Source organism: Crocodylus siamensis, chromosome 14 (assembly GCF_052110815.1).
Source record: "Crocodylus siamensis isolate JL-2025a chromosome 14, ASM5211081v1, whole genome shotgun sequence".
In the NCBI taxonomy this organism is placed as follows: domain Eukaryota; kingdom Metazoa; phylum Chordata; order Crocodylia; family Crocodylidae; genus Crocodylus; species Crocodylus siamensis.
The window spans coordinates 10,476,682-10,496,164 of NC_143408.1; the positions used below are offsets into that span (position 1 = coordinate 10,476,682).

Genomic DNA, 19,483 nt, shown 5'->3' on the forward strand with positions numbered 1-19,483 from the left:
AGAATTTATGCAGTAAATGAAACTTGCCCCATAATGGGGCTTTATTCAATGATATCCAAGAATAGAAAAACCCCAACTCATGCTTTCTTAGCCTGGCACTACTAACAGGAGTATAAAAACTGTTGTAATTAGGAGCAGCTCTAACAGTTCTGACCCAGAAAGCAGATGGTGGCCAAGTCTCAGGAAGAAAGGGCTAATTTTTCCCCAGCTGCTTTGCAGAAATAGAAATTCACTTTAAAGGACATTTGCAGCTGGAAAATCATTATTTTTCAATTTGATTTGTAAATTTAAAAAGCTCATTGGAGGAAACATCTTTCAGGAAGATGAAGACGTCTGAAAGAGAGTCTTGTGAAGTTAAATAAGAGCAAATTGGATGCTTATCTTGCTGGGATCCTATGACCCTAGTTGACTTCCTGCCCTTTGGGCGGGGGGCTGGACTCAATGATCTTCTGAGGTCCTTTCCAGCCCTAATGTCTACGAAATCTATGAAATCTATGAATGATTGTGGGCAAACACCATAGAAGATTTATTTCACAGTCTTAATTCTGATCACAAGTTAGAATCAGATTCTCTCTGCCAAACAAACCTGGGCAGATATTTCAACAAAAGTTAATTTTAAAATGACTTTTCACCATTTTTGTGGTCCTTTGTCTGCCTTTGCATTTTATCCAGGGAGGGCAACTGAAGATCAAGACAGCACAATAACAGCTTATATTAGTTCAGGGGCATTGCTGCAGCATGATGTACTGAGTTTAGATTTAGTCACAGACAACTACATCCAAGTAGGCATTAGACTATTTTTAAACACTGAGGTTTTAATTTTATTTACTTTGTATTTCTTGAAGCATGTGACAAGCGTGAAAGGCATTAAATGTTCAGTGGTTTCACCAAGAAGCCTTTACCCTCCCCTCCCACCTCACTCCACCCAACTTGACTTGCATATGCTAACATATGGAAAAAAGGGAGAAAAGGAATTTAATTTCTATCGAAATCCATTAGCTGCACTAGCAAGGTGACTCTGAGTTACATTTTATGATATTTTCTTTTCATGACTGAAACATAACCAGTTTTAATCCAGGTTCTAAAGATATGAAACAGATTGGACGTGAAATGACCATTGTTTCCCAAGGTTTCCAATAGAAAATTGTAAATGGTTGAGCTTGATTCTATCTCTGCCTTTAAAAAAAATCATTGTATCTTTTCCTCACTTATGAAGAATTAGCTTCCAGCATTTTGAGAGAGACTCTGAAATTTATTTCTATTATTGTGAGTGCCCTTACTAAGAACAATTAATAGGGAGATGCTGTATTTATTATAGAATCTGGTGTCTGTTACTTAGAGAAATGGACCATCAAATATTCACAGATCTTGGGAAAAAAATTCATTCTGTTAAACACACAAGATTTGCTCTAGACTCTGAGGTTTGCATGTATAACAGGACCTAAATCTGATCTTTCCTGAACTCCAGTCACTTTCAAAAAGCTTTGAAGTTATACACATATTCAGCCAAACTAGTGCCTCATGTAGGCAGGTACACTGAAGTCAGAGTTGTTCTCACTGGCATTCACTATGTCTTTCTGAGTTTTGCAGTACAGTGACTGTCAATAGGCACGTGTAATTCTTACATGGTCCTGGATGACATTTTGTATCCAGAAATCAAATACTGGGGACAGAAAGCTGTAAATGGCATATGCTACAAGGGCCTGGGCTCTCTGTGTAGTGTGTTTGGATGCCCTTTTACTGTTAGTTGGCACAAACTGGGCACATCGACACTTGCATTCATGTGCCATAATTATGGTGCATTAAGTTTAATATCTGTAACAGCAGGTACTAACGTAATACACCATAATCGGCATGACTGCACAATAGTGCCAGCACACATCTTTTAGGTGACGTTAATGCACAGTAGACTAATTCTACTGATCAACTGGGCATGAACATGACTTTTGCTGCGATGAGCAAATGCGTAGTAGAACTAGTCTACCGTGCTTCTACTGTCTCCTGTAGACGTGCCCACTGCGTGTGTAATTTTTCTGAAGTGCTTACACTGCTTCAGGGAGTAGAGGACGTATACCTTTTGTGGCATGCATACCATTAGTCAGGATAGGCAATCCCGGATTGGTACAGGCCAGTATATATTATGTGGGCAGTTAGAGACTGAATGTAGGACTAATTGGTCCAAGAGGCGCATATTACTAGCTAGTGTGTAAATTGCCCGATATCTAGTAAAGCATCTGCAACGCTATATAAAATGTATGCTGCTATTTTCCCTGATAGACATGGTGCCTGCTGGATGGTACCACTGGCTGTTACATAGAACTGGTTGGTATACTCGCAGACTGCTACCCAATGTTGCATCATGATTATGCTGAAATCTCTGAGTTTGGAGCATAGATCTCACCTACTTAAGCTACAAGGCTAAGTTTGTTAGCTCAGGGCCAATAAAGACTTAGGAACTACTATCAGTGGTCTAAGAAAGAAGGAAAACAAAAAAAAGTCACTCTAGGAAGAATTCTACTTCACTTTACACTTAAATGGGTTTTACAGCTGTGTAAGCAGTATTTTTTGGCACTTATGCCCAGTTTGCAATTCTATTACTGATGCATTATGGAGTTACTTATAGCTACTGAGTAGGCTACATACTGCTTGGCAGGTACACAGCTCCATGCACACATATCTGGAATAAGTGAAAGTCATGGGATTGTACCTGGCAAAAAAATCCATGAGTAGCAGGTGTTAAATACATGTTAAATACAAATACCCATGTGGTTTGGCCCAATAGCTTAGTGGTTAGGGCATTCACCCTGGAAGTAGAAGACAGGTTCTAGGCTCTTTCACCCAAAATGGATTTGAACCTATGCATGAATGACGCGTGCCCCTGGGGGTGGGGGCACAGTGCTGGTGGAAGCATGGTGGCGACAGTGGGAATACGGCAGCAGTAAGTGGCAAGCTCCTGTGCTATCAGTGGCGGGGGTGGTGAGTGCTGACCAACAGATGCCACTAGCAGTGTTGGTGGTGCCCAGTGGTGATTGCTGACTGCCTGCAGACACTGCTGGCAGTGGTGGGCGAGGAGGAGGGGGGTGTGGCAAAGTGGCAACTGCCCACAGGCATTAGCCCCTTTTAGTAGGGGGTGCACACACGTGCACCCCCTATGCATTGCCAGTGAACCTATAGCTTTCTGACTTATCAACACAGGGTGTGTCTACATGAGAAGTTTACTGCAGAGCTGCCTAATTAGCTCCACAGTAAAGTCTCTGTGTCTACACATGCACCTCTATTAGGTCTCAGTAAACTAATAAATGCTGCTGTAGGTTACTACTTGTAAATACAAGTACTATCCTGTGGTGGTGTTATTTACTGCCCAGCAAAGCATGTGTAGACCCTGACAGGGCTGGCTAGGACATGAGGATTCTTCAGTGTTGGGGCTGCCTGCTGGCTAGCCCTGCACTGAAACATCTTTGTGCCCCAACCAGCCCTTCTGCAGCACACTGTGTTGGGTTGGAGCAGCTCTGACCTAGCTGGCTGCTGGCTGCCAGCTGGGGCTGCTCTACCTCAGTTCAACATGCTGCAGTCCTGGGCACATGTGTAATCATGACACCTGGGAGCAATAAACTCTTGCACAATATGCACCGGAGTTTACTGCTTTGCATTAATGGCATGTGTGTGTAGAAGCACCCTCAGAGCTCTAACCACTGCAGGTCCCCTGAACAACCAAAAGAGAGAGTTATGTAGAGTCAGGAGAAAGAGACGCTAAGTCAGCAGGTAAGTGGTCCAGAGATGTTGTTTTAGAAGGCGGCAGATCATGGGTTCTGGCCTGGACTCTTGCATCCAATGGGGTAGAAGTTTCCTCGATGCTCTCCATCCATTTTATCCACTGAATGCTAAATGCTAGGTATAGTAGCTCAGTTTCAAAAGAAGTGATGGAGAAAGGTCTAGCTAATGCCTGACTTAAGGCTTGGTGATTAGGGCACTATGCTGGGAAATCAGAGAATGTTGGTTCATACCCCACTGAGGGCGGGGGGCGGTGTCTAGAAACTGGTCTCATGCTTCCTGGGTAAATATGTTTATTACTGAGCCATTGGGACCTAAAATATGGGAGGGTTGTCCTCTCTCCTGGGACTTATGATAAATTATGCTAATCTATAGCCTCCTGACCAGTCTGTAGTTGACTGTGCTTGTCCAGTAGCCATGTGGGCACGTATGTGTCCACACTGCCTGTCTAAGAGAATATCCAATTATGCATAAGTTCCCAAAATGCCTGGTGTATAGCTGCAAAACTGCATGTAAAGGAAAACAGAAATCTGCCCTTTCCATCTGTGTAGGGCACACAAGCACTTAGACAGGAATTTTCACCCCTTAAAATACCACACAGCAAAGGGGTTGATGTACTGAATTTGAATTGGTTGCTGTAGCTGCCTCTTCTTATGTAAAGGAGGGCCCTGGTGTTTCACTGAGAGCTCCCTGTATGTGTGTGGGGAGGGAGCAGGGGGCATGGATTTCACCAAAGCCCTAGTTGCTGGGCACCAGTGTAACTACTGGTCTCTCTGCCTGAATCTGAACTGTGAGGGGACAAGGCTTTATCTGTCAAGTACAAAAAAGTTGAAGGCAGATATATCTCACAAACTGCTTGCTTCTGAGGTGAATCAAGAGGGTCTCTATACAGCATGACCTGTCCCCTCAGTATTTCTGGGAAGTAGATGTCTTACCAATACAACGTGATCCATCTGGGCTGGTCATGAAGCCCCGTGGACATGTGCACACATAGCTGCCTGCTGTGTTGGTGCACTCGCCGCCATCACAAACGCTGGAGATAGTGCTACACTCATCTACATCTGGAAAAGAACAAACCAAAAGTGATTAATGTTTGGTGCAAACCATCTTTGCTCCTCAACTGCAGAGCAGATCCTGGGCCAAAGATAGCTGCTTCTAGGTTGCTACCTGTGCTACCAGGTGCCTACTGGGGTTTGCATGAGCTGAAGCTTTTTTAGGATCCAGACATTGTCTTATTCTTCTTCTCACTGTTTTCCATGGGCCCTGAACCCACAGCTCCCAGCTGACACCCAAGCAGAAGTGACATAGGCTATGAGAAAGGCTGTTCTGGGGTGTCCTGGCTGAATGCTAATAGGAATCCCTAGGTCTGCCACCAGCAAAGCACTTCCTGCCAGGATCTCACACTTGGCTAGGCAGAGCCAGCAGGACTGGAAGCCCAAGAATATATATGATCTGCTTAGGGTGGGAATGGGAGCGGTAAAGGAAATAGGCTGAACTGCTTAGCCCTTCCAGTACCATCCTTACTTAAATGCCTATGGCTCCCAAGCACAGGTAATGCATGGATCCCTGTAACAGGGCCCTTACCCTGTTACTAGGGAGACTGGGTGGTTTAGGGTATGCTCTCACTGCTACCTTTCCTCCCAATATTCTTGTTACCTTTGTTCTCCACGCTCACTCCAGCCAGTGTGGACATGACCCTTCCTGTTCATTTTCCTGGGTCAGCACTTCCTCCCTTCCTCGTTTCTTAATTCCCCTCCCCATCTCTCTCCCTCTATACACACACGCTCCTTCACTTTGCCTTTATCACATGGCCAGAGTTGGTGGGCTTCCTGGTGCTGCCACAATTTGCACACAGGGGGAGGATGTGAAACAAGAGGGCCACTGACTCCAGGTGCTGAAAGTGCCTGATGACCCAGCAAGTGGAAGTGAAGAGTCAGGGGACACCAAGCCTGCTACATAAGCCCAAGCTTTCAGCACTGGCAACAGCAGTGATGGTAGCAGTGATCCCCACTACCTTGTGTGCTCCTGCCTTGAACTGGAGCTCTGCTCTTCGTGGCCTCTCAGGGAGCCAGCTGTTCTCTCTCCCTCCCTCCTACCTGCAAAGATCATTCGAGCAGATCCTAGCAAAAGTCACCCACAAATGTTAGCACTGGAAATTCCACAGGGCTAAACTCCTCAGAACTAGATTTCACAGAACTAGTCTGGAACCAGGGATGCAGATTTGTGTACAGGTTTCCCTCGATTTAATGTGGTGCATGCATTCCTGGAGAACAGCACATAAATCGAATTGGCATAAAGTGAACCCAGGTTACAGCAGAACAGATAGGGATATGTTCCCACTGTGGTGAGGAAGGGAGGGAGGGAGTAAGGCTGGGATTAGGGAAGGGACAAGGGGAGGGGGTCTGGCGGAGCCCATCAGCAGCTCCCAGGCTGCAGCGGGCAGCAAAGCGGTGGGAACTGTGAGTGAGCGTGGGGCAGGGGAGCATGGCCCTTGTTGCTATATGCCCCCTGGGAGGGCTGCAGGCTGTGCTGGGCTCTTCCTGGGGGGGAGGGGCACAGGCCCCTGGATCTCCAAGTGGGATGACAGAAGGCTGCCACTGAAGGCTGGGGCTGGCAGTGCCACTGGGCTCTCCCCAGTGCTCGGCGTGCAGGGTGGGGGGGGGCTATGGTGAATTTTGGGGTGGCAGCAGCCCCCCTCCCAGCACCACCACCTCACTCCTACAAGCAAGGCTGGGGTTGGTGGTGGCACCAGGCTCTTCCTGGCACTCCAGGCAGGCAGTGGTGGCACAGCGAGGAGGGTTGCTGCCACCCCAAACTTTGCCATGGCCCCCCAACCTGCCTGCCGCCGGCCTGGTGGCGCTGCTGGCCCTAGCCTGCAGCACCAGCCTGAGGCTGTCCTGCACAGAGATCCGGGGGCACATGCCCTCTGGAAACAGCCCAGCACAGCCCCCCTGTCCTGCGCACCCCCCCCAAGCCCTGCACCCATTCACAGTTCCTGCTGCCTTGCTGCAGCCTGGGGCCTCCACTTCTTCCCGTTCACCCAACTCCTTGCAGGAACAGCCAACACCAGCTGCTTGCAGCCGCTGGGCTGCACCATGCCCCAAACCTCCTGGGCTCTGTTTCTCTCCACTCACCCCAGATGCTGTAGCAGACCTGGGGGAAGTGAACAACACCTGCCTGCACTGTGGCATGGTGCAGCCCAGGGGCTGGGGTGAGTGGGGAGCAGCAGAGCTCCAATCGCATAAGAGTGAATTTACCTTGCACATAAGGAATTTTGGGTAGAAAAAGGGCGATTGCATAAGAGTGAATTTGCATATATGGAACTGCATAAATTGAGGGAAACCTGTATCGATTCAGTTGAAATCTATGTTTCAGAAGCAGAGCTGGAATTTGAATCCAACCTACAATTAATGCATCCAGAGTGGCTTACTGCTGGCTCAACTCCGGGTGGCTGGTTGAAAGCAAAGAGAATGTTTGTCAAAGTGCTTTGACAGTAGCCAAATTTTCATGATTTGGCAACCAGCAAAATAAGTGCTCTCTCTTAAGCAGCTTTATTTATTGTATTTTAAAACTAACAAGCTTTTGTGAATGGATGAAGGAGTTTATATGCAATTTAGATGCTTACTGGGACTGGCAGGAGAGGCTAATGAAAAAGAACTGGGAAAATTCTGCTCTTTCAGGAGGACTTATGTGAACGACTTGAAACTAGACAGGCACACAGCCCAGAGGCATCAGCATAGACCAAGACAAGATTCAATGTAGGACAAGAGAACATCTATTAAAGTGTTTAAAGCCCAACAAAAGTAGCAAAAGCCAATGAGCTAGGGCAGCAGTGCTCAAGCTTTTGCCTGGCAAGCCAGATGGGTGGTGCCTGGTCTGTCTGTGGGTCACATCTAGCTGGTGGTCCCAATCTGGCACCCATAGTAGGCATGGCAGGGCCCTATTTGGCCATGCAGAGGGAGGCTGGGGGAAGCCTAGCCCCAGTCCAGCCATGCAGGGGAAGGGGACTTGGCTGGCCCCTACCCAGCCCCAGAGGAGTAGGGGTCATGACCCTCCACAATACAGCTGCACTGGTGGAGAGAAGGAGGGGGAAGAAGGGGGCCTAGCCTAGCTATGATCCAGCCATGCAGGGCTTGGGAATTTGGCAGTAGGGAAGGGTGACAGTATTAAATATTACTGCTCTCCTGCCACCAAAGTTCTGCCGTACGGGGAGTCCCTGGGGATGGATGCTATGGCTGTACAGATTTGGCCCATGGGCTGGAGGTTGAGCACCCCTGAGCTAGGAGGATACTGCCAATGCTGTACAGATATGGAAGATTTGCTGTGTTACTATAAAACACTGATGCTTTAGTAATGGAATATAACATTTGCACAACTAGAAAAGGGCCAGAAGGAGGATCCCCCTATAGGGAAAGTTACCAGTCAACTGGTAGCAAAGAGTAAAAATCTGTTCTAGGTAGCTGAAGCCCTCAGGTCCCATTTATGCTGACTGACACATATAGGAAGGGATTTAATTTTGAAAGAAAAGAATGAATGTTATAATTACAGGATGGGGGAACTGTATCTGTAAATGTGTTATCCTGAAGAAACCTTTGAAGCCATGGAGGAAGCCATTTGACTGTGGTCTCAGAGTGCCCTGCAGTGGCTAACAAAGCTAATGCAATTCTTAGGATGTAAAACAGAGAAATATCAAGTATGGGAAAGAAGGTGGTGTTTTCTCTTCTAGGTTACTACTGGGTACTGAATCCCATCCTGGTACCTACACTTCTAAAACAATATTAATAAATGGGCTTAATTCAGAGCAGCTACAAAAAAGATTCTTGCCTTCCAATGGGAGACTTAGGGAGGTCAGTCTATCTGGCTTAGATAAGAGTAGGTTAAGAAGTAATTTGATTAGGGTCTATAAGGAGAGATGATTTCTCAGAGCAAAGATCTCTATCAGGGAAAGGTATAATAAAAGTCAATGGCTGAAAGCTGAGGCAAGATAAACCCAGACTGTAAAAAAAAGTTATTTTTTATAGTTGATGATAACAAATTATGGGAACCATTTACACAGCTTACTCTGCTTTATAATAAGTGTGGCTGCTATAACAGAGCAGTCTGTTCCTTTAAGAGGGAACAGATGGCTCTGTTGAGAGAGCCCAGCTGAGGGGTATTTGGATAGGCAGGGCATGTCCTGAGAAGGGAATCTCCCACTAGGAGCTTTGAAAAGCTCTTAGAAGAATAAGGCAGGAGGAAACAAGTTGTGCGCAGAACAGCTTGTTACAAGGAGGGTCAGGCTGCGGTGCTGGAGTCAGAGTCAAAGGTCTCCCCTCCTAGTGCCTGGGACAGAGCAGAAAGATTTGTTTTGTTTGGCAAGCTTCTTTGGGTAGATGTGATATCTTTTATTAGAGCAACTGAGTAGTTGGAAAAAAGTTCTTTGCAAACTTTTTATGCACGAGCACCTAAACATTGTGTTTTATTTTGGGGGGATTGACTGAGGAGCTTTTCAGGCAGCAAAACCTGCCTGCAGAAGCCAGCAGGGTAGGGAACCTGCTTACAGTTGCCCAGATGCACTGGTGCCAGGAAATCTACTGGACAATACTGTAGAGCCTTAGTATTGTTCCCCAGGGACCCTTTTCTTTCCACTATGTTATTTCCAAATTCCTCACTCCCTCTCTGTAGAAGGAGGGACAATATTTGAAGTGCAGGAGGGACTTCCCATGTTGACTTACGATTCTCTCAAGCCAGGAAAACTCCAGAGGCTTGGAAAGTGTAGAGCCTTTCACATGTGCTGTAAGACATCCTCAGACCTAGAATTTCTGGTTCATGGCTTAGAAATGATCCCACTTTAATTCAACTTTTCCTCAGGAATGAATCCTGGGTCCTGTGCTGTGTTCTGCCACTGTGAGTCAGCATGAACATGCCCTGGTCTCCACCCAGTGGTTCACACTACTTGGGAAGAGACTGTCCTGGGGTGCACAAGGCACTCATTCCTCGCAGCACACCTTGTTCAAACTCTTGAAAACAAGAAAAACTCTTTGCAAACTTGAAGAAAAAAACTTTAACACATGACACTGAAAGTCAAGGAACCAGTGTCTAGTCCCAAAGAGGAGTTAGAAGGGATACCCCACAGTTGCATTGCCTTGTACCTACATTATTTGAACCTCTGTAACTGAGGTTCCCCTCCACAGGTGACTGACTTGACACTTTACCATGTCCCCATTGAGCTGCAAAGGCAAAGAATTCCCATGTTCCTTCCAACCCTTGCTCCTTTATTTCTCTTCCTGAAAGTAGTCAATTCCTTCAGAAGAAATTCAGCCTCCAAGCACAAGTTTTGTTCCTCATATACATACCATAGACTCTACAGCTTATTCTGCAACGAAAACCTAGTCTCACCTCTAGGCTAGATCCTGATGCAGGATCTAAACACCATTTTGAGGAAACACATGCAACTTCAGGAATTCTCTTTCTGCCATTCACACTTGACCTTCCAGAAAAGGCTTTCCTCACCTATTCTCCAGTAATCACTGCCCAGTTGTTTCTATGACCATTCATAGAATTACAGAAAACTAGGGTTGGAAGGGACCTCAGGAGGTCATCTAGTCCAATTCCCTGCTCAAAGCAGAACCAAACTCAACGAGATCATCCCAGCCAAGGCTTTGCCTATGTGGGTCTTAAAAATATCCAAGGATAGAGATTCCACCACCTCTCTGGGTAGCTTTTTTCAGTGTTTACTGCCCTCCTAGTGACAAAGTTTTTCCTAATATTAACCTAAACTTCTCTTGCTGAAACTTGAGACCATTGCTTCTTGTTCTGTCATTTGCCACCACTGAGATTCATTTAGCTCCATCCTCTTTGGAGCCCCCTTTCAGATAGTTGAAAACTGCTATTAAACCCCTCTCAGTCTCGTCTTCTCTAAACTAGGCAAGCCCAGTTCCCTCAGCCTCTCCTCAGAAGTTATGTGCCCCAGGCCCCTAACCGTTCCTGTTGAACTCCGCCGGACTCTCTCCAATTTGTCTACATCCTTTCTGTATTGGGGTCCCCAAACTGGACACAGTACTGCAGATGTGACTTCACTAGTCCTCACTTCCCTTGCTCTGCTGACAATGCTTCTATTAATGTAGCGCAGTATGCTGTCAGCCTTGATTGCAAGAAGGGCACATTGCTGACTCATATCCATTTTATTGTCCACTGTAACCCCCAGGTCCTTTTCTGAAGAGCTGCTGCTTAGCTAGTTGGTCCTCAGCTCATACCAGGGCATGGGATTGTGCCATCCTAAGTGCAGAACTTTGTACTTGTCCTTGTTGAACCTCATGAGATTTCTTGTGGTTGAATCCTCCAACCTGTCTAGGTCTGTCTGAATCCAAGCCCTACCCTCCAGCATATCTACTGACCCGCCCCCCCCCGGCAGCTTGGTGTCACCTGCAAACTTCCTGAGGGCACACTCTATCCTATCTTTCAGACTGTTAATGAAGATACTGAACAAAATCTGCTCCTGGGGCACTCCATTTGATACTGGTGCCAACTAGACATCAAGTCATTGATTACTACCCTCTAAGCCTGATGATCCCACCAGTCTTCTCACAGATTTCATCGACATTTGGGCTGGAAGGGACCTCGGAAGACAGCCCAAATGTCAATGAAATCTGTGAGAAGACTGGTGGGATCATAGGGACTGGGGGTCATAGGATCCCAGCAAGATAACCATCCAATTTGGTCTTGAAGGTGTTCAGTGTGGGTGCTTGAACCACCCCCGATGGCAGGCTGTTCGAGACCTTGGGGGCTTGGACAGGAAAGAAATTATTCCTTACGTCCAGCCTGAAACGGTCTCACAGTAGTTTATGACCGTTTGACCTTGTCATCCCTTGGGGCGCTCTGGTGAACAAACGTTCCCCCAGATCCTGGTGGTCACCCCTGATAAACTTATAGGTGGCCATCAGATCAGACTACGCTTTTCCAGGCTAAAGAGTCCCATGGCTCTCAGCCTGTCATCGTAAGATCTGTTTTCCTGACCTCTGATCATGTGCGTGGCTCTCCTCTGGACTCTCTCAAGCTTCTCCACATCCTTTTAGAATTGTGGAGCCCAAAACTGGACGCAGTACTCCAGCTGCGGCCTCATGAAAGCCTAGTACAAGGGGAGAATGACGTCCTGGGATTTGCTCGAGAAGCATCTATGGATGCACGCCAGCATTTTGGTTGCTTTAGTAGCTGTAGCATTGTGTTGAAGGCTCATGTTCATCTTGAGGTCAATCATGACCCCCAAGTCTCTTTCTTCCGTAGTGCTAGCCATCGTAGCACTGCCGAGCCTATAAGGATGCTGCACATTTTTTTTCCCAAGGTGGAGAACCTTGCATTTTTTGGTGTTAAACACCACCAGGTTCTCGTCCACCCATTTCATGAGCCTGTCCAGGTCAGCCTGGATCACCCACCTGTCTTCTGGTGTGGATGCTTTGCCCCAAAGTTGGGTGTCATTGGCGAACTTGGCCAGTCCGCTTCTGACTCCAATGTCCACATAGTTAATGAAGATGTTGAACAGTATGGGTCCAAGGACAGAGCCTTGAGGGACCCCACTGGTTACAGGGCACCATGATGAGTGACTGCCATCAATCACAACCCACTGGGTCCGACCACGAAGCCAATTTCCCAGCCAGCAGATCGTGGTGGAGCCAAGGCCACAACTGGTCAGTTTGGCCAAGAGGTGATCACGGGATACCAGATCAAAAGCTTTTTTGAAGTCAAGATATATGACATCAATCTCTCCTCCCTTGTCCAGGTGATAGGTCACCTGGTTGTAGAAGGAAATGAGATTGGTCAAGCAAGACCTACCCGCAACAAACCCATGCTGGCTATCCCTCAGGATGTTGGCATTGGCCAGTCTGTTAAGGATGGCCTCTTTAATAAACTTTTCTAAACCTTCCCCAGGATAGAAGTCAGGCTGATGGGCCTATAGTTAGCCGGATCCACTTTCCTCACTTTCTTGAAGATACGCACCACATTGGCTTTCTTCCAGTCTTTGGGCACTACACCAGACCGCCAGGAGTTTTCAAATATCCATGCCAGAGGCTGGACTATGATGCTAGCCAGCTCCTTGAGTACCCTGGGGTGTAGACTGTCAGGGCTGGCTGACTTGGAACACCTTGAGAGGCTGGATACCTTCTTCACAAGGTCAGCATTAATGGAGGGCAGGGGATCTCCCTCAGCAGGACCTCCTTGTCCCATGGTGGGCATGGGCGTCCCATGGGACTGACGAAAGACCAACGCAAAGTACCCAATTAATAGGTTGGCTTTTTCCTGGGCATCAGTTGTCAGCTGTCCCATCTGGTTCAACAGGGGTCCAATGTTGCCCTTGCTTTTCCTCCGGCTCCCCACATATCTGAAACAAGACTTTTTATTGTCCTTGATGCTCGAAGCTAGTTGGAGTTCAGTTGCAGCCTTGGCTTTCCTAGTTTGCTCTCTGCAGGACCAAACCAGTACAGAATATTCCTCCTTAGAGGTGAAACCCAACCTCCATCCTTTGTAGGCTTTTCTTTTTAGCCTCAGGAGGTCTGCTAGATCCCTGGAGAGCCAGGGGGGCTGCTGTGCCTTCTTGCTGCCTTTCCTCCAAAATGGCATAGAATTAGCTTGTGCATTGAGGATCGCTTCCTTGAGGAGCAACCACTCTTCCTGGACTCCCCTCCCCCTGGGGTCGTGGTTCCTTAGGGCCTCACTGACAAGCCTTCTGAGCTTGTCAAAGTCAACTTTCCTGAAGTCAAGGACTTCCGTGTTGCTGACTGACTTCCCAGCTTTACGGCAGATGGTGAAAGTGATCAGCTTGTGGTCGCTGTCACCCAGCTTCCCATCGATCACTAGGTCGCTGATTAGGTCATCCCCAGTAGCCAGTACCAGGTCAAGCAGCACTTTACCTCTCATTGGCCCGTAGACTTCTTGAGTGAGGTAGAGGTCATCCATGCATGATAGGAAGCTTTGCAACAGCTCAGATTTTGCTGAGTGATCCTCCCACGAGATGTCCGGGTAATTGAAGTCACCCATGACAACCATGGTCCTGGAGCATGTGGCCTCAGCCAGTTCCTGAGTGAACTCCTTGTCAAGCACAGGACTTCGGGTGGGAGTTCTGTAGTAGACTCCCACCGTTGTGTTCCCTGTGCCGTGTTCCCCATGGATTTTAACCCAGAGGGTCTCCAGTCGTCCAACCTGGTTGCCAACATCAGCTTGCAGGGACACGTAGCTTTCCTTAACATAGAGAGCTACACCCCCACCCCCCTTTATCCACACAATCCCTCCTGTACAGGGTATAGCCATCTATACCCGAGGTCCAGTCATGGGTGGAGTCCCACCAGGTCTCCGTTATCCCTATGACATCATAATTATGTGCATTGAGCAGGAAGACGAGCTCCTCCTGTTTATTCCCCAAGCTCCTGGCATTTGTGTACAGGCAGGCAAGTGTCCCCTGGGGGGCTCTTGCCTTGCCCACAGATTGTACCATGGCTGGGGCAAGGGTGGGCTCCCTTAAGAGCCTTGGCTTGCTGGCTTTGCAAGGGTTGCTTAGCGGGCCAGCAGTGGCGGTAGTCCCCCCATCCCCCAACGAGCTTAAAGACCGGTGGAACATGTCAACCAGTCTGGCTAAGAAGAGCCTCCTCCCAGGGGAAAGAGGTGGAGGCCATCTCTTCCCAGCAGTTCACTGCCTCTCTCACCAAAGAGCGGGCTGTGGCCATGGAAGCCTTCCTGATGACACCAGCGCCGCAGTCTTTGGTTGACTCCGTGGATCCTCTTTTCCCCCCTTAGCCCATAGCCCGAGACTGGAAGGATTGACAAGAACACCACCTGTGCCCCCAGACCCTTTAGCCCTGCTCCCTAATCTCTGTAGTGCCTCATGACCTGGCTGGGAGTGCTCCAAGCCATGTCATTGGTGCTCACATGAATAAGGAGCAAAGGATAGTGGTCTGTGGGCTGGAGGAGATTTGGGATCTTCTCTGCAATGTCCACGATGCAGGCCCCCAGGAAGCAGCAGACTTCTCAGACTAAGAGGTCAGGGCGGCAGATTGCCCCCACAGTCCCCCTCAGGATGGAGTCTCCCACAACAAACACCTTACATTTTGTCTTGGGGAGAGTGGGGATGGTAGCTGCAGTTGAGCCTGTGTTGCCTGCAGGAGCTGGCAACTCAGCAGGCTTTGCTGGAGCAGCAAGAGGTGTGTACCTGTTGATAAGCTCTGGCGGGGCAGGGGTCTTGGTGCAGTGGGCCTTAGGGCCCTTGACCACCTTGGTCCATGCCCCTGACTGGACAGAGTGGGAGGTTCCGGAGTCCTCCTTTGTCCTGGAGGGAGATGGTGGTCTATCCTCTGGCTCCCGGGGAAGAAGGGCCTGGCAGTAAGAGTCAATCTCCTGCTCACAGTCCCCGATGGCACGCAGTCTCTGGACTGTGGCCTGGAGCTCCTCCAGCTGGCGTACCAGAGACCCCAAAAGGGAGCAGACCCCACATGGGGAGATGGCCATGCTCCTGGGCCCCAGAACCTGAAAAAGGGACAGGCAGCCTGTGCAGCCAAGAGCCAGAGGCTCCATCTGCGTTGAGCCCAGAACCATGGGCTCTGTCTGGCTGGCAGTCTCTGAGGTGCCCGAAGTGCCTGGGGGGGGCTGCAGAGCCCGAGGGGACCCTCAAGATGTGGCATGTGCCCATCTGTGTCATGCCTCTGGTAGGCTGGCTACAGCTGGGACTGTCTACCCTGGTGGGTTTGTAGGCAGGGTCTTGGGCCCTCCCGTGCCCCCTCCTGTGTGAACTCTGCACTAACTCACATGCCAGAAGACAAATATGCCTGTTTGCGCAGCTGTTCGTGTGGCTCCGGTCATGTGGCTCTCTGGGGGGCTGGGTGAAGTAGGGGCCTAGGAGGGGCTTGACCCCTCCCGGCTCCATGCAGCCACCTCCTCCCACTCAGAGAGGGGTTAACCCCTTCTCACTACAGGCCCCGCTTTTCTGTGCTGGGGGTCGACGGGGGTCTCCACGGCTTCAGAGGAGCGGAGGTGAGGCGGGCTTTCACCTGCGTGTCTCTCGCTGCTCCGGAGCCTAACTGGGGGGTTTTTTTGTTGCTGGCGGGCCCTTTCATACTGTGCGCATGCGCAGTGGGCCGCTGTTGGGGAAAGCTGCTCTCGGGCAAGGGGGGGCCCTGCCCTGCCCTGCCCTACTGGAGGGGGACTGGTGAGTACCCTCTCCTACCTTTCTCTCTCCCTGTGGAGCTGGGCCAAGTAGGGGCCTGGGCAGGGCTTGACCTGGCCCAGCTCCACACAGCCACCTCCTCCCACTCAGAGAGGGTTTAACCCCTTCCCACCATGGGCCCTGCTTGCCTCTGGCTGTGCTGGGGGTTGGCGGGGGGGGGCTCCGTGGTATCTGGGGGGTGTCTAGGGGGCTTCAGGGGAGCAGGGGTGTGGCGGGCTTTCACCTTACAGTCCATTCATCCAACCCATACTTCCTTAGCTTGTTTGCTCATACCTGGCAGTAAAGTTGTGCTTTAGCATATTCACAGAAAACAAACGCAAACACAATGTTTTAGTCCCTCCTTATCTCTGTGCCTTGTGCCATCATTTACATCAGTGCAAGTGACTGTAAAACACAACCTCCTCATTTAGAGGTGAGAGCTCCACAAGGCAGAAGCCAGTAAAGAGTTGGGTCAAAAATATTCTCAAAACAAATTAATTTAAACATTAGAACAAACACAGAAAGCACACTTCTGCAGGATTTTCCAAGCTCTAATATTATCAAGGCTGGGACCTATTATTTTCCCAGATTCCAAATGTAGAAAGTAAAGTTAAGAAATGCCAAGCTCACACAGCAAAGCAGTAACAGAATCTGGATTAGAAGCCAAATCACAGTCCTAATTCAGTGTATGACAACACCTCCCAGCAGCATGAGAATGAATGCAAGGATTTTCACCATGTAGAGAAAGCTGTCTTCATGACTCATATTGATTCTTTGAACTCAAGTAATTTTAATGGGTTACAGCAACAGTCCCACAATGCCGCTGACCCAATGAGGTGGAATAAATAGAAATTATGGGTCTAACTTCCCCAAGCCAAGCTGCATTGTGAACCACCTGGGAATCACTGAAGTATAAATTGGATGGCTTACATACCCCCACATTAGGGGTGTATGTAGACAGTAGTAATTAACAGACCCAGAAAGAATACGGTATGAGACACTGTTGAGCTGGCTGAGTTAGAGTAGCCATACCACATCTGATAACTACATGGTTGAGAACCTTCTCAAATAAACCCATATATAAACAAAAGGGAGTCACTGCTTTAAAAGAATCACCACAATGAAAAATGATCATTTGTCTGTGTATCACTCAATCTGAGTTCCTGGGGGCCTCAGATACTATGGCAGTACACTGGAATAGTCCAAGGACCTGGAGGGATAAGAATTGAGTCATACAGCAAGCTTTGGATATATATATCTATAAATACACTGTGCCTGCTCTGCCCAATGGAAAATTATTTATCATGGACACATTTCCCTCTGTAGTCACTGGTTATGCCTGTAGTAGAACACAAAGAAAATATCACTGTGGCAGGTTCCTGCCCAGCATACCTCAGCACCGCAGCCCAGGTTGCCAGGCCATAATTAAAACAGCCAACATCATGTGGCTGGAGAACGCAACCCTAGTTGGCAGAGAGCCCAGAGATCACATGCTTAAAACAGGCTCAGGGGCCGAGACAGAGGAGGGGATGTGTCTGGGCACCAAAAGCAGAGCCAGACACTCTCCAGCTACCAGAAGAGGCCCCACACTTGCCCTGATGGCTGGCAAGCAATGCACATGCACCCTGCCACAGAAACAACTGGGGAAAACCCTGAACACACACCTGATAGCCAGCTGAAGGCTGGGTATGCTTCCCCAGAACTGAAAGGCACAGGGCAAAACCAGGAGGGCTCATTTGCCCATGGAGCAGAGAAAACCAAAGTGGACGCCAGCCCACCTGACCCAACTGACGAGTGGCTCAGCACAGACATGAACCCACTTGCTTCAGCAGAGCAAGGACCGCCTGAGACTGTGAGAGGGTAGCTTAGTGGGCCCAGTGGGCACCAGACATGGGGAAACCCTGGAGTGAAGATGCATGGATCATGCTCAGCCTGCCATTGTGGCTGTAAGCCCAGAGTGCTGATGGTAGACTGGTGGAGTTGCAGGCCCCAAACAGGTATGGCATGGAGCACCCTGGGGCTGTGGCATATGGGCCCAGTGGGTGGATGGGAAGAACACGTGGCAGAAGCTGGCTTGCCGGGAAGACAACTGAGCCCCAAAGGGGAGTGAAGGGTGCATCAGGCACTCAATCCCCCATGCTTAGAGTTAAGCTGCTCAGCACAGGGACAAAGTTGCCCTGTCCACTAGTCAGGCCAGGCTATTCAAGTTCTTAGTTGTGGTGAGATTTTCTGGGAGCAGCAGGACTGTGGTGAGACCCCTGCAGCCCCTCTTCCTCCCCAGCTGCCATGTGGGAGAAGTCCATGATCATGACAAGGTGCTGCCCAGATCCATCATGACACCTGAGTGGAAAGGGGTGAGGTGTAGGGAAGGAGGAGCCTGACAAAAGATATGCCAAGGGAGTTGCACCTGAATTCCTAAAGAAACCACTGAGTACCACCTCCAGAAGTATATCAAAGAAAAACAAGGTGTGGCAGGAAAATAGGCTCAGGTGTAACAAGGCCCCAGGTGGCAGGGCACACCCATCAGTTAGGCATGGGCCTGTCACAGTTGTGCTTTGGGCATGAAGAGAGAAAGGAAGATACTGGTGGCAGCAAACCACAGACTGGTTGGTCATGGATGAGGCGGGAGCCATGAGGCCAAATGAAAATTGGCAACAGATGCAGGGGATGATCCTACAGCTGTTGCAAGAACTCATGGGGGCTCACAGTGCCTTGTTCTCCAGGCACCAAGATCTGGTGGAGCAGTTGGTTAAGGCCCAGGCAGCTGCAGGCAGGAGCCACAAGGTCTTCCACATGCCCCAGATGGTCAAGGAGGATGACCCAGAAGCATACTTAGAGTCAGTTGAACGCTTTGCCATGGTGGACAGCTGGGATGCGAGCCAGTGGGCTTTCCAGCTGGGGCTGCTCTTAACAGGTCAGGTTCAGGCCTCGTACCAAGCACTTGCATGCACAGAGGTCCTGGACTACCAGTCAAAGATGTTATATTGTGCTAGCTAGAGATATCTCCAGAGCACTGCCAGCAACAGTTTTAAGCCAAAAAGAGCAAGGAATATTGGTGACCCTGGCTGTTAGCTCAGCTGTTAAAGGATACCAGGGTCTGGTGGTGTAAGCCAGTGGAGAGGCAGGCCTCTGAGCTGAGTAGTTTGTCTGGGACCTAGAGAAGCAGGACCAGAAATGGGTGTGACAACACCAGCCACAAGTACTCAATGCGGCTGTGAAGATGGGAAGAACTCATAGCAGACGATGGCTTGCTGGACCACAGGCATAGGGAGATACACCCTGAAGAGGAGGTATTGTGTTGGGAAGAAGGGTGGAAGAGATGTGTAAACGAACATTAAATTTCCCTTGGGGCAATAACTGGATGCAAAGAAGGGCAACTTGAGACCTTCTGGGTTAAGATACAAAGAGAGTGCAGGGAAAGGGATTTGATTGTAGTTTATTACAGACCTCCAAACCAAGAAGAACAGCTCAACCAAGAATCCTCTAGAGAACTGGCAGAGTCTGCATGCTTGCAGAGCACAGTCGTCATGGGTGACTTCAACTAAC

General features: G+C 49.0%; 1 protein-coding gene across 1 annotated transcript in view; it reads right to left on the reverse strand.

The window, feature by feature from the left end:
- The window catches only part of FBN3 (fibrillin 3), a 262,268-nt gene that overhangs the window by 110,964 nt on the left and 131,821 nt on the right, over window positions 1-19,483 (reverse strand). The window contains exon 9 of the mRNA XM_090027836.1: window positions 4,707-4,832. Within this exon, the coding sequence (XP_089883962.1) occupies window positions 4,707-4,832 (126 nt within the window). The remainder of the gene's footprint in view (window positions 1-4,706; window positions 4,833-19,483) is intronic.